The sequence below is a fragment of the Heteronotia binoei genome, chromosome 4 (genome assembly GCF_032191835.1).
Source record: "Heteronotia binoei isolate CCM8104 ecotype False Entrance Well chromosome 4, APGP_CSIRO_Hbin_v1, whole genome shotgun sequence".
Lineage (NCBI taxonomy): Eukaryota > Metazoa > Chordata > Lepidosauria > Squamata > Gekkonidae > Heteronotia > Heteronotia binoei.
The window spans coordinates 53,667,889-53,682,015 of NC_083226.1; the positions used below are offsets into that span (position 1 = coordinate 53,667,889).

The 14,127-nt window shown below is 40.5% G+C and overlaps 1 protein-coding gene across 22 annotated transcripts in view; it reads left to right on the forward strand.

The window, feature by feature from the left end:
- The window catches only part of MPDZ (multiple PDZ domain crumbs cell polarity complex component), a 137,960-nt gene that overhangs the window by 86,729 nt on the left and 37,104 nt on the right, over positions 1-14,127 (forward strand). For 8 of the 22 annotated variants that reach the window (XM_060237292.1, XM_060237299.1, XM_060237294.1 and 5 more), the window contains 7 exons: positions 3,769-3,946; positions 5,324-5,434; positions 6,194-6,277; positions 8,158-8,259; positions 10,217-10,288; positions 12,809-12,965; positions 13,502-13,698. In XM_060237292.1, coding sequence (XP_060093275.1) covers positions 3,769-3,946; positions 5,324-5,434; positions 6,194-6,277; positions 8,158-8,259; positions 10,217-10,288; positions 12,809-12,965; positions 13,502-13,698 — 901 coding nt within the window. The remainder of the gene's footprint in view (positions 1-3,768; positions 3,947-5,323; positions 5,435-6,193; positions 6,278-8,157; positions 8,260-10,216; positions 10,289-12,808; positions 12,966-13,501; positions 13,699-14,127) is intronic. The other 14 variants (XM_060237312.1, XM_060237306.1, XM_060237309.1 and 11 more) reach the window with 6 other exon arrangements.

Consider the following 14,127-nt stretch of genomic DNA (forward strand, 5'->3'; position numbering starts at 1 on the left):
TTGTGGGGTTGAATAAATACTCCACATTTCCTTGGACCTAACTTCTCTGGATCCAGACATTAAACCAGATCCTCATTTTGTCTTATTTACATGTTACTGAAAGGAACAGTTAGTGAAATGAAAGCAGGATATTTCAGAGAGTGTGTCTGAGAGACAAGTCAAAGATTGTTTTCACATAGGCTTGCCAATCCCCAGGTCCCAGCGGGGGTTCTTCTTGCTTTCTCAGGCTCCTTCCTGCCCCCAGTCAGCTTGCCGACAGGGGAAGCTCCGCCCCCAAAGCCACCATGTGACTTTCCACCTCCGGAGGCTTCAGTCTCCAATTGGAAAGGCTTCCCAAAGTCTCCTGGCTCCACCCCCAAAGTTCCCAGATATTTCTTGAATTGGACTTGGCAACCCTATTTTCACATGTTGCTGAAATAGTGAAACTGTTACAAACTCAAATTTATAGTTACTGGACCTGTGAATTACCCAGCTTGTGTCAAGATGCCACATTTTTCCTGCCACATTGACTGCAGCAGACGAACCCGGGGCTCCGTGCCTGTCTTCTGGTGTTATCTTGGATCACTTCGACGCGCTTAGTCTTGGGGAAGTCGACGAAGTCCTCTCAACTGTACGCCCTACAACTTGCGACCTTGACCCATGCCCTTCCTGGCTAATTAAATCCTGCCAGAGGGAGCTTAGATATCCTATACGGGATATCATAAATAGATCCCTCTTGGAAGGGCAATTTCCAACATCTTTGAAAGAGGCCATGGTCCGCCCTCTCCTAAAAAAGAGTACAGCAGACCCGGCCGAATTGGCAAATTATCGGCCGGTCTCGAACCTACCATTCTTAGGTAAGGTTATAGAGAGGGCAGTGGCGTTACAGCTGCAGAGTTTTTTGGATGACACTTCCGCCTTAGACCCTCACCAGTCCGGCTTCCGTCCGGGTTATGGGACGGAGACAGTGCTGGTCGCCTTGGTGGATGACCTCCAGCGGCATCTGGATCGAGGCGGCGTGGCGGTGCTGATATTGTTAGATCTGTCGGCCGCATTTGATACGGTTGATCATCAGTTACTGGCCCGCCGCCTCGCCGACACGGGGATTGGGGGGATTGGCCTTACAGTGGCTTTCCTCCTTCCTCGAAGGACGGGGACAAAGGGTGGCCATTGGGGGGGAACGGTCCCGGAGGCACCCACTAGTATGTGGGGTCCCACAAGGGGCAGTTCTCTCCCCGATGTTATTTAACATCTATATGCGCCCCCTTGCCCAGATTGCCCGGAGGTTTGGACTTGGGTGCCATCAATATGCTGATGACACCCAACTCTATCTGCTAATGGATGGCCGGCCTGGCTCCGTCCCAGAAAGCCTGGACCTAGCATTGCAAGCCGTGGCAGGCTGGCTTAGACTGAGTGGGCTGAAGTTGAATCCAATGAAGACAGAGGTCCTGTGCTTGGGTCGCGGTGCCTTGGGAGGGGAAATCCCCTTGCCAGTCCTTGACGGTGTGCAGCTTAAAGCGGCACACAGGGTCAAGAGCTTGGGGGCTCTTCTGGAGCCTTCATTATCAATGGAGGCACAGATAGCGGCCGCTGCCAAGTCCGCGTTCTTTCATCTTCGTCGGGCGAGGCAGTTGGCCCCCTTCCTGGAGCGCCGTGACCTAGCAACAGTGATCCATGCTACGGTCACCTCGAGACTGGACTACTGCAACGCCCTCTACATGGGGCTGCCCTTGTGCCGAATTCGGCGGCTGCAGCTGGTGCAGAACGCGGCGGCTAGGCTGTTGTTGGGGCTCCCAAGGTGGGAGCACATACAGCCAGGGCTGCGCGGACTGCACTGGTTGCCAGTGGCATACCGAGTTCGCTACAAGGTGCTGGTTATTACCTTTAAAGCCCTATATGGCCGGGGACCTACCTACCTAAGGGACCGTCTCTCCCCATATGAGCCCCAGAGGGCACTGAGGTCATCTGGGAAAAACCAGCTGAATATCCCTGGGCCAAGGAAGGCCAGACTGAAAGCCACCCGGGATCGGGCCTTCTCTATTACTGCTCCACTACTGTGGAACCAACTTCCTGAGGAGGTGAGGGCCATACGATGTTTAGAGGGATTCCGTAGGGCCTGCAAGACCCACCTTTTCAGGATGGCCTTCAACTAGCGAAAATTAGTGGGAAACTGTGACAAAACTAGATATGCTGCTAGAAATGCTTTTACTCTTGAAATGTTTTTACTGCTGAAATTTATTGAAATCTGTTATAACGCCATATTATTATGTGAATTTTAATATTTTGTAATTGTTTTAACCGTGTTTTATAATTGCAACTGATGTAATGTGTGTTTTATGCTGTGAGCCGCCCTGAGCCTGCTTCGGCGGGGAGGGCGGGATAGAAATAAAAAATTATTATTATTATTATTATTATTATTATAAGATGCTAATGTGATGTGCTTTTAGGAAATTTTCCAAGACTTGGATCTGAAGAGTTGGTATGAGCTATTAGCAGGAACTATTAGATGGAAGGATTGCTGTCTGTTAAGTATGACTTTCTTGCCTCCTTTTGTAGCCCCAAATGCCTCCATAAACATCATTTCAAGGAACAATTGCACTGGGGGAATTGTCTAAGGGACTGTGTCTACCCATATACCCCCTGGAGAGCCTTATGCCCCATTGATGAACACCTAGTGGTTATCCCTAGCCCAAAGGATAGCCTGACTTAGCCTCAACCCTGAGCTTGCTCCAGGGAGGGTGGAATAGAAAATAAAAAAATAAAATAAAAACAGAATAAAACATGAAAGTTGCACTCTACATGGAAATCCTCCAGTGGACTCATGCTATTAGTTTGCATTTTGCTGATCTGTTCAGCTGCATGTGGAACTTTCCTCTAATGGAAGCAGCTTTCTTGTAGCAGAAGTGCCTCTTTGGAGGAAACCTGAGACTGCCAGAAGAAGCTGAACAGAGTGGTAGGAGTACCAGAGTGGTAGGTTGCAAGTTATGGCTTCTTCCCCTATCCCTAAGAATTTCCTTAATAGTAGCTCTCAAGCTGAATAATAATAATAATAATAATAATAATAATAATAATAATAATAATAATAATAATAATAATAATAATAATAATAATAATAATAATAAATTTTATTTATACCCCGCCCTCCCCTCCGAATTGCCTAAAGTACAACTAAGGGATAGGGAAAGTTACAGTTTTAACTATGCCAGATGAACAAGGCCATATATCATCTCTTCCGTTTAATTTTTAACATCCGCAATGAAACACATAATGTCACTGAAATACATGGAATATAGAGCTAATAATATGAAGCTGAGCCATATCCTGTTTTGTTATCATTATTGTATCCCAAAAAACCCAAACCCCTCTTTGGGCTTCCCAGTTCTTGAGTTCTTTGTAGCCAAAACAAGGATGGCAGATAGTAAAAAAGTTGTGGTTTTAGTAATTGTAGACTTTAATGAAAAATTCATCTAGAACCCCAAATGTAAATTTTAATTACAAAATTAAAACTTATAGAAATTAGGTTCCTTCCAAATTCTTCATCAAAGAACCTGATAGATCCTTGGAAGAGTTGAAAAATATTGCATCTATAATAGGGACACAGTGCAGTGTAGTAAACATAATGACTAGAACTTGAAAGATCCAGGTTCAAATCCTGATTCAGCCAAAAGGTTGTTTGTTGGCCATGTGCTAGCAACCAACTTGATATACTTTACAGGATTGTTCTGAGCTCCTTGGAGGAAGGGTGAGATAAAAATATAACAACAACCAGATTTCTATTTATTGTTACAGGGTTGAACTCTGGAGAGAACCCAGTAAGTCCCTGGGCATCAGCATTGTTGGTGGACGGGGAATGGGAAGCCGTCTGAGCAGTGGTGAAGTTATGAGAGGAATCTTTATCAAACATATTCTTGAAGATAGCCCTGCTGGCAAAAATGGAACCTTAAAAACAGGAGATAGAATAGTGGAGGTATTATGTTTCTTTTCTCTTTTATGTTATAATCCGCAGAACTTTCACAGATTTCAGTGGATAAATTGATAAGGAGCTTGACTTCCAAAAGTGGAATACTGGATGTGAAAACTATAACTGACCATGCTTGTTTAGGTATAGTGGAATTATTGTATGCTTGTATGAATATTCTGGTTTGCTTTTTTGCACTTTTAGTTTGTATCCTGAAAACTCTACTGTTTACTTTTCTAGAAATCTGTCAACTCTAATATTCGTGTCTTGATTTCTCAAAGGCTTGTCCTTCTCTCCAGATTTTATAATGGGTGGTTAATTCTCAGACAACCCATAAGGTTTAAAGAATGTCCTAGTGCTAAAGTTGCCACTAACAAACAGCACACTGTATCATTGCTTCTAGTTTGTCTAGCAGCACATATGTGTATAGCTTGTTAGCACTAACAATGTAAAACCGTTTCTTTGGTTTACCACCTATACAAATGGAGGTCTCATTTTAGGAAATTAGCTATTAATATTCTTTAGTAAAGCTTTATTTTACAGCTCAGAGAGCAGCGTAAGTGGCAGTGTTTCACTCATTTTCCTCCCCCCCCCTTTTTAAAAAATGAACATTGTACTTCATACAGTGCTCTTCTTCATATGCTTTATAAATATGTTAATTGTACCTCACAGCAACCAGTGGAGCATGTAAACACTATCTTGATTTGGAACAATGAATTATTTACAACCTATCCACAGAAATGTTTTAGAAACTCTGTTCACCGCTTGCACAGTATGACTTATCCTGAGACTTTTTCTTTGAAGAGAAATAAGTTCACATGTAAATACAGATGGTTAGCCTGTTCTAGGCTAATAATACTTTGAATTTATATAGAGCTTTTTGAGTGTTCAAAGTGATTTGCATATATTGGCTCAGAAAGCGACTGTAAAGGGAGGCCAGCATTATTCCCAGGTTCTGAAAAGATTGGCTAAAGCAGTCTTCTGAGTTGAACCCGAGTTGAGATTTGAACCAGGGACTTCCTGCGTTACATAATTAGCTACTATACATTATCAGCGTCCAGACTACATCTTAGATTTCAAAAATTTATCCACTGGCATCATCAGTCTAGATCACACCAGTGATTGGATGCTTAAAGGTGATTCTTGCAATTTTAACAAGGTTCTTGCCAAGAGATTTAAAGATTGCAGTTTTAGAAATTTTGGCCTCCATATGATCATTGTGGCATTACTTGATTAATACTTCACCACTAAACATCTGAAAGAGAGCTCATCCTGTTCAATCAGTGACAACTGATTTGGAGAGGGGTATGAAACAAGAAACTCAGATAAAATTTTTAGAAGTTGCTGCATGAACCATTATGTTAAGCTTAGGCCTTCCGATTTCAGGTGGACGGGATTAACCTCAGAGATGCAAGCCACGAACAAGCTGTGGAAGCCATACGGAGAGCAGGCAACCCAGTAATCTTTCTGGTACAAAGCATTATAAACAGACCAAGGGTAAGCATGTGAACTGTGAAAAAGATACACAGAGTCAAAGGAATGAAGGAAGGAAGGAGAACTGAGCAATCCCAGGCAATGTTTGTATGGAACAGGGAAGCTTTACCTTGCAAGCCCTATTCCCACTTAACTAAGAGTAGGATTCAATAAGACTTGTGTTTAGCCTTTTGGCTTTAAAATGGTTTGAAAACATATTTTCAAAAATGCTTTTTTGGGGTAGTGGGAGTTTCTGACAAAGCTGCTGGTGGCAACTGGCATCATAGCTAATTCATTAATGGAGAAATTTGACAGAATGTTTACATTTCTATAGATATGGAAATATTCAAAAAATTCTCCCATGCACCCATGCCACCCTGCCTTCATCTTTTCCACTGCTAAGTCAGACAGATGCAAGGAATTGCAGGATGTGCTTGGGCAGTTCAGCCTGCATGGAGCAATATGGTTGCAGTCCCTTTCCCCTCCCAAGCCTTAGTGTTAATACCTTTACTTTCAGTGCTTCCTCATGCATTTCTGGTTGTGCTAAAGCACAAACTAGAAACAAAAGGATCTGTTTTTGGAGAGCCACCTTAAAAGCATTCAAACATATTTTTTTTTTGTTCCTTTACACTGTCAGCCACTGCATTGCATGAGCCGCACAAATACTTGCAAAGTAGTTTTAATATAGTAACTTGCATCATTTGAAAATAGACATCCTCCTTGTAGATTTGCTATAAGCTGCATGATTGATTCACTAGCTGTTTCACAACTTTTGTTTCCCAGCCAGAATCTCTCTATAGCTTTTTATCGTCCTCTGCTCACAGTGGGCAGAAACCTAATAATCCATTTTACCATCAGCCATCCCAGGTAAAGTTGCATGGCATAGTTTTTCTGAATGTTGGTGATTCATATGCAAGGTGCTAATTAAGGCTTGTGCATTTGCTGTGGTATGGATAAGATCTACCTGCTTAATGAATGCTTAAGATCCAAAAGCTGCACTTTTAGCTAGTGATATTTATGTTTGAAACCTGTGGCTGAACATGTGGCAAAATAGTAGGAGATTTCCAGTGTTTGTTGAAAGGCAATCAACCAGAGAGGTAACAGCATTGTGCATTGAGAGTTACTTTCGCAGATAACAAAAAATTTAACAGGCATAGATAGCTTTTTACCACTGCATGCTGTGTTAAAATGGTTGGAATATAGTCTTGGAGATATGAATGAAAACTGTAGTCTCATTTGTCCTTTGGAGCAGTTCATAACTTGCTTATTCAATGTTACCTGCCCTGGTGTGCATATTTTTTTCTGTAATTTATCTACAAAGGATGAAAATCCCAATGACAAGGATATTTAGATTTACTGTTTACTGATTGTTTCCTTGTTAACTGTAATTGCAGGGCTTATGAAAGACTGCTTTGTAACTCAACCAATGTTTATTTGGAAGCAAGTTTGACAGAGTTCACTGGAGCGTATTCTTAAACACAAAATTGGTTAGGAGACGGGCAGTGCCGTTTGGTCATCACTTCCCCTCCTCTTTCTTCCTTGGGATCATGGACCCCTTTGCTCTTGGTCCATCCCTCTGAGTTTCACACCTGACTATCATCTCTTGTTGATTTACACTGGTGCTAATCAAACTTAGCTCAAATAATTCAGAAAACCCCTTTTAACTATGGTTACAAAGTATGGAGCTAGGGTTGCTGAGTTCTGGAAATCCCTGGATATTTGTGGGGTGGATCCTGGAGAGGGAGGAGAAGGAGCCCTTTGGGATATAATGCCATAGAGTCCACCCTCCAAAGCAGCCATTTTCTCCAGGAAAACTGATCTCTATTGCATGGAGATACTTTGTAATACTAGGAGATCTCCAGGCCCCACCTGGAGGCTGGCAGCCCTCATGCAATTGTCCCATGGTTAGTTCCCAGATAATAATTGCATGAAACAGGACAGGAGAGGAGGATGAACATATTTGACTGTGAATTGCTTCTGATCTTTTATCCATGGTTAGACGATCAGGAAGCATATTTGTACTAGGCCTGTGTTTATACTACTCAAGGGCTTCTAAGAGGTAAGTCATTCCCATTGCAATACAGAAATGAAAATACTTGAACACAACAAGCTGACTTATACTGAGTCAGAACATTGGTCTGTCAGGATCAGAAATTTCTACTTTGAGTGGCAGGGTCAGGGTCAATTGCAGGTCTTTTCATCATGCAGTGCCTAAACCTTCTAATTGGACTAAATCTGGGACCTCCTTCATGTTCTACCACTGAGTCACAGCCCTTCCCAAACACTGCATATAAATGTTATGATCATTTCATATTATGTAAATGCCTACTGATTTAACTATGACACTTAAGGAGCCAGAATATCAATATTGCCTTTGTAATTTGGACTAGTTTCGAAGGCATCACTTGTGAATAAGATATTTGAAAAGGATCCATCTGAAAAACATGTCTTTACCACATGGCTAGATAAACAAACTGAATCAGGGCTTATTCACACATGCATGTACATCACTTGTTATCCTGTTATAGTGACTCTCTGCTTCAACATGTGAATTGCTTCCATGGAAATGGACTGTTTGTGGGGTCATATGGAAGTCTTCTCTGCGATATTTGACCTGTGATTGGTGTTTCATGCATGCAAATCATCATTTGCTGGTGTAGTAACCAAGTGTTGAGCCACATGTGTGAACATGCCTTAATATGTAACTTGCCTTTTAGTTAGCAAGTCCCTTTCTGTTTTTCTTGTAGAACCTCCCTATGCCTTACCTGCAGCACAATCCTTTCAGTAAGCTTCCTGTCTACAGCAGCACTAACCCTTTTGTTGATCCTCTACAGTTCAACACTAACAAGGTTGGATGATGCCTGAGTGTGTGTGATGGATTCAGTGAACATATATATGTGTTTTATCTCCCCTCCCTTAATATTTTAACAAATTGGTAAGAATAAATATTTTCCAAGTGCAACAAATGACCTGTAATGCTGACTGCAGACTGCTTAGACCTCTAGAAAACCTCTTTCTTCTCCTCCAGTTTGCCTGCCATTTTGTTGTGACATGGTGGCAGCAGGGAATTTGGGGAAAGGGCTTGGTGAACCAAATGTTGACCATATACCATGCTTTGAGGTTAGTAGGTAATTGGCATACAAAACTAAGATATCCTAATTGTAGTATTTTACATGAGTCAATGTAGTTTAAGAATTGGATAAAAGATTCATCCAGAACTGATTAACAGCATGAATGGGCACCTAGTGATTATGGACAGCAAACAAAAATTATTTTCCTTCTCCTAATGAGTTATATTTAAAAAGGATGTGGAAATACAGAGAATAAATGAAATAAATTACAAAGCCACCAGGTTGTATTTTTTCTTCCAGTCATGATAGCTATTGTCAGTTGGGACAATCTTAAAAGTAAGAAATTGCCCATTTTTTTGCAATCACCTCTTGCTGATATTGTAAAACAAAAGTATAAAGGCAACTTGTTTAAATTTGTTCAGCTTTACATTCAGGCCTATTTATAGTTGCTACTTTGCTGATTATGAAGTAATTTTTCATATTCTTTTTCAATTTATTTCTAAGGGAAATTTCTGCTTGTAGTACTGCGTTTACAAGAGGTTATCAAGTAGTACTCATGACTCATATGTATCCTTATTAGGCCCTTTAAGTAATTTTCTGCTATAGTCAAGGAAAATTTCATTATAAATACTTATTTCAGACACCATATGAAACCACAGTTTGATTATGCTAACTATGGTTAGTGTGATTGTCTGAATGTGGGCCTTTATATTAACTTGTAATTAGTTAGCACCCATCAAACAAGGACCTGAAGTAGGGTTGCCAGTTCTGTGTTGGAAAATACCTGGAGATTTTGAGGGTGGATCCAGGAGAGGGTGGGGTTTGGGAAGGGGAGGGACCTCAGCATGGTACCATAGATACCATCCTTCAAAGCAGCCATTTTCTCCAGGGGAGCTGATCTCTCTCATCTGGAGATCAGCTGTAAAAGCAGAAGATCTCCAGGCCCCACTGGAGGCTGGCAACCCTCATATGAAGCCAGGATCTCAATTAGATTTATCAGCTAGTTTTAACTATGGTTTCATGTAAAATATTTTATTTATTTAAAACATTTCTGTGGCACCTTTCCATCCACATAGGGTCCCCAAAGCAGAGAACTTTAGAACATTAAAATATTCAATGTTAAAACAGTGCATAAAATAATATATAAAATTGAATAATGGAATAAAAAATTATAGAGACAACATCAAAACCTGTGAGGAGGAACATAGGAGGAACATTGTTTCCAAACAAAACAAAAAAAGTCTTCAGTAACTGGTAGAAGACAAAAATAGAAGGAAGCAGACAGATCTCCCTGGGAATGGAATTCTAAAGTTTTGGTGCCATGACCCAGAACACCCTTTCTCACATTTTTACCCATCTATCCTTAGTTGGTGGGCCAGCCAAAGCTGGGCCTCCAAAGATGACTGCACTGGATGGGTAGGTTCATATAGGAGAATGCAGATACTCTGGTTTAATCCAGGCTTGTTCTCCAACGACACCCTCCTAGCCCACAAAGAGAAGGCAATGAAATCCACATTTGTTGTGACAGGCCCACATTTGAGTTATTGTGCAATGAATCCTGGTTTCAAAGTATATTTAAAATAAAGCATGGTTTCACATTATGTCTGAACCCAGCCATAGTGTATGTAATCCTTATTCTGTCACTGAAATAAGAGTTTCTGTTGCTTCATAGCCCTGATGTAGCATGCCATAAAGGGTGCTATAATAAACAGCCTGCTATTTTCTGTTACCATAGGATATGCAGAATACAGTTAGATTTACCTTCAGTTGCTCCCCATGTAACCCTTTTGCTCCTACACCATTTAAGGTTCGTCTTAATTTGTAATCACTGTCCTAATTGATGTGTGTAATATACTTCTTGTGCACTGTCTGTCTCTCTCCATGTAATCATTTCAAAAGGGTCATCAGTTGCTTCCATGTGTACCTGCTCCTTTCAGAGTAATGCTCTGTGTATGTATACCCTAATGTGCAAAGGGTATTACACAAAGGATTGCACTGATTATTTTTATAGGGCATAATTCAGAAAAGGACATGTGTCTTTGTAGTAAATGTCTCCAGTTCTGTTAACCAAATCCAGCCATGTCTTTGTATTGACTTTTTAGGTAGCTTTTAGAGAGCCAGTTTGGTGTAGTGGTTAAGTGCGTGGACTCTTATCTGGGAGAACCGAGTTTGATTCCCCACACCTCCACTTGCACCTGCTGGAATGGTCTTGGGTTAGCCATAGCTCTGGCAGAGGTAATCCTTGAAAGGGCAGTTGCTGTGAAAGCCCTCTCAGCCCCACCTACCTCACAGGGTGTGGGGGGAGAAGATATAGGAGATTGTAAGCCACTCTGAATCTCTGATTCAGGGAGAAGAGCAGGGTATAAATCTGCAATTCTTCTTCTTCCATTACCTCGGTAACATTAGCAGCAATTTTCCCTTGGCGATATCTTTGACCGCCAGCAGAAGTGCATGGGAAGGCTCAATTGCTAGTGCTTTCCAACATGATTGTTGTCATCCCTCTATGGGATCTGGACATGATAGTATCCAGACATGAAAAGTCTTGTGATTGACTCTTCTCACATTGCTTAGTGTATGCTACCTTAACTACATTGATTTGACATCTTACCATGGGGAAACAGTTCATATGTCTTTGAGGTGACATAATGATAGTCTCATAGCCTGGGAGCTTATTTCACCTCTATCTTCTGTGCAACATTTAGGAGACTGGTAGCAGGAAATACACTAGTAGTAGTAGTAGAAAAGATTTGATAGTTTATGTGGATTATTAGAATTATTTCTCCTGACACATGAAATGCCAGAAGATGGCTCACTTAATAAAATTGGAAGCATCTGGTTCATTAGATGTTCAAAATGTGAATCAAGGATTAATATAAATTGAGCAATCCTGAAAAGATGGAATCCTTTGCTATGTCCAAATTAGAGTTAAGATGAACAGCAGCAAAGTTGTTTCTGAATATTCAGATGTGGCTGGAGTGCATTACCCCCAAGAACCTCATACTGATTTTTACACATCATAGGATGATTAGCATGGCCCATTTTTTTCCACCTTGGAATGCCTTGCATGCATAGTCTCCAACCATCCCTGGCATAACTTCTGAAATTTGTGGGTAAATGAATCTCCAACTTTATCTCGGGTTGGAATTTTCAAACTCTGTTCTTTTAAATCACAATTTCCATTCATGGAACTGCCATTGATTAGTCAATCCTGAGGTAAATTAAGCGAGAAGTAACATTAACCTCTTCACAGAATTCACTTTAGTCTTGAAAAATGAGATTCAGTTCATCTTTTAAGGTGGCCAATAGCAAGTACAGGTTACAAAATGGCTAGCAGGAAGGAGTCAAGTCCGCACGTATGTTACTACATATGATTTTGAAGTGCTGGCTCCTGTGTGGACAGTAAGTCTGGTCAGATCCTTGACAGCTTGTAGATCCTGGAGTGGAAGCTTTCTGAATGCAGATGTGTGGCTGGGAATATTCATATCATTTATTCTCCTCCTCCCTTGCAAATCCTCCCAGGATGCTCAGGTTGTTCCTTCTAATATCAAAGTCCACAGTCAGTTGATTATCAGGAAGGACATGAAATAGGCTCTTCCAAAAGAAGGTACAGATTTCTACATACCTGGGATGCTTCCTAGGTATTCAGAAAAGTATTCGTTTGTAAGTGGCAGTAAAAGAAGGATTCTCCTGTCTCACAGTGACCTGATAAATATATATTGTGTGTACTGCTTTCAGACAATTAGGAGAAGTGAAGAATCATAACAGGGAGAAGAGGAAAGCATTTCTATTATCCTGGAGAAGAAAGTTTGAGTTGAAGAAAATTTCCTAGTTGATCATCTCCCTTCCTCTGGGATTCCTTGCAGGCCCTCAGCCTGTCTATATATAAAATGAGGCTATTGCCACATGTTTTCCCCACCACCACCACCTGATTCACAATTTCCATTAGAGGCTCTTTTTTCATATGAATCTCCCAAATCCTCCAAGTTACTGATTTTTCCTTTGGGATCAATAGAGCTCTATTTTGTTTTCTTCAAAATGAACATAAGTTCAGTTATGTGTACAAAAGCATACACATAGTTACTTAATTTCTCTTCTAGTCTCTGTCCTGCTTGCTTAAAATTCATTGCTTCGCTTTTCCATGTTGCTATTATTTTCCACCTGTGATTGCTTTTCTATTCTGTATCATTTTAGAATTCTTGTTGCTTAGTATTTTTAACTTCAAAGCCGTAGCCCTTGCTTTTTTTTTTTTTTTTTTACCATTTCATGCTTATTTGCCCAGATCAGCCTGCAATGTTCTCAGCCGCTGTATTTTTCTTATTCTCCACAGGCATCCAGTCAGTCAGATTCGGAGCCAGAAAAGACTTCATCTTGTACCTTGCTGTTATCTCCTCCTTCAGCATCTCCAGAAATGAGTGTTGAAGATGTACAGCAGTCCTGCAGCAAAAACTTAGAAGATTTGGAAGATGAGTTTGGATACAACTGGAGTAAGTTTGACTATTGATTTAACCTTTTAGGAAGCAGTATAGTCAGGTGGAATTTTTACCTCTCTTTCTGTAAGGTAATCTGATATTTATGTTGTTGTTTTGTTTTCTTTAATAAGATAACATTGTAGAAAGAAGGAGAATTTTTTTCTGTCTATTTTTGCATTGTGAATTTAGGTTCTAGCCAGCCCATAACCCACGTTAAATCCATTATTATTTGATGGTTGTTTCACTTACACTCTAAGAGGGAAGTATTGTTATTGTTAGAAAGTATTTATAACACAAAGCACAAAACATGTTATATTTTTATATGAGAATACCATAAAAGGAAAAGTCTTCACTCTTTTGTGCTGGAAAAAGAAGCCACTAGAGAATTTATTGCTACACACAGAGAATGTCAACATGAGCCTGTAGTTTCCTTTGTGAACTGTCAGAGGATTATGAGTTTCTTATGATGAATACTGAATTCTAAGCCCTGGTTCCAGCCAAGTTGTTCAGGATAACTATCCATGATTTTTCTCTTCTAATCTTATGATTAGAAAAGATCACTGAGCGTTATGGGAACCTGCCAGGAGATCTTCATGTGATAGAGTTGGAAAAGGGAAGGACTGGCTTAGGACTCAGCCTGGCTGGGAACAAAGACCGATCCAAGATGAGTGTTTTTGTAGTGGGAATCGATCCAAATGGAGCAGCTGGAAAAGATGGGAGGCTGCAGATTGCAGATGAGTTACTGGAAGTAAGTATCTAGTAATTATCCCTAAAACTAAACGTGGACTCTCAGGATAGAAAACCATTTGATTATTGGTGCAAAACCCAGCCTTTAATTAACCATACCTTCTTATACTCAATACGTTCGTTCTTTATAATTATGCTGGCTTTTTTCTTTAGATTTTGGTGCTCTATTTGACTAGTAGTTATTGCAGAAATGTTAGAAGTACATGTGATACCTGTGATAATACTTTGAGAAAAATATGGGGTCTGATTTAATATAGCAGCTGATGTGATAACCTGAAGGTTCTCCCTTTAGTTGTGTCTGGATTCATTGTGCATGCTGTCATTTTAACTCTTTTTACAATTATCACTGTTGTTATAGAAGCAGCAATTCTGCTGGTGGCATGAACATCTCAAATTTTAGTTTGAGTCCTGAATGAAGAGATTAAAAAAA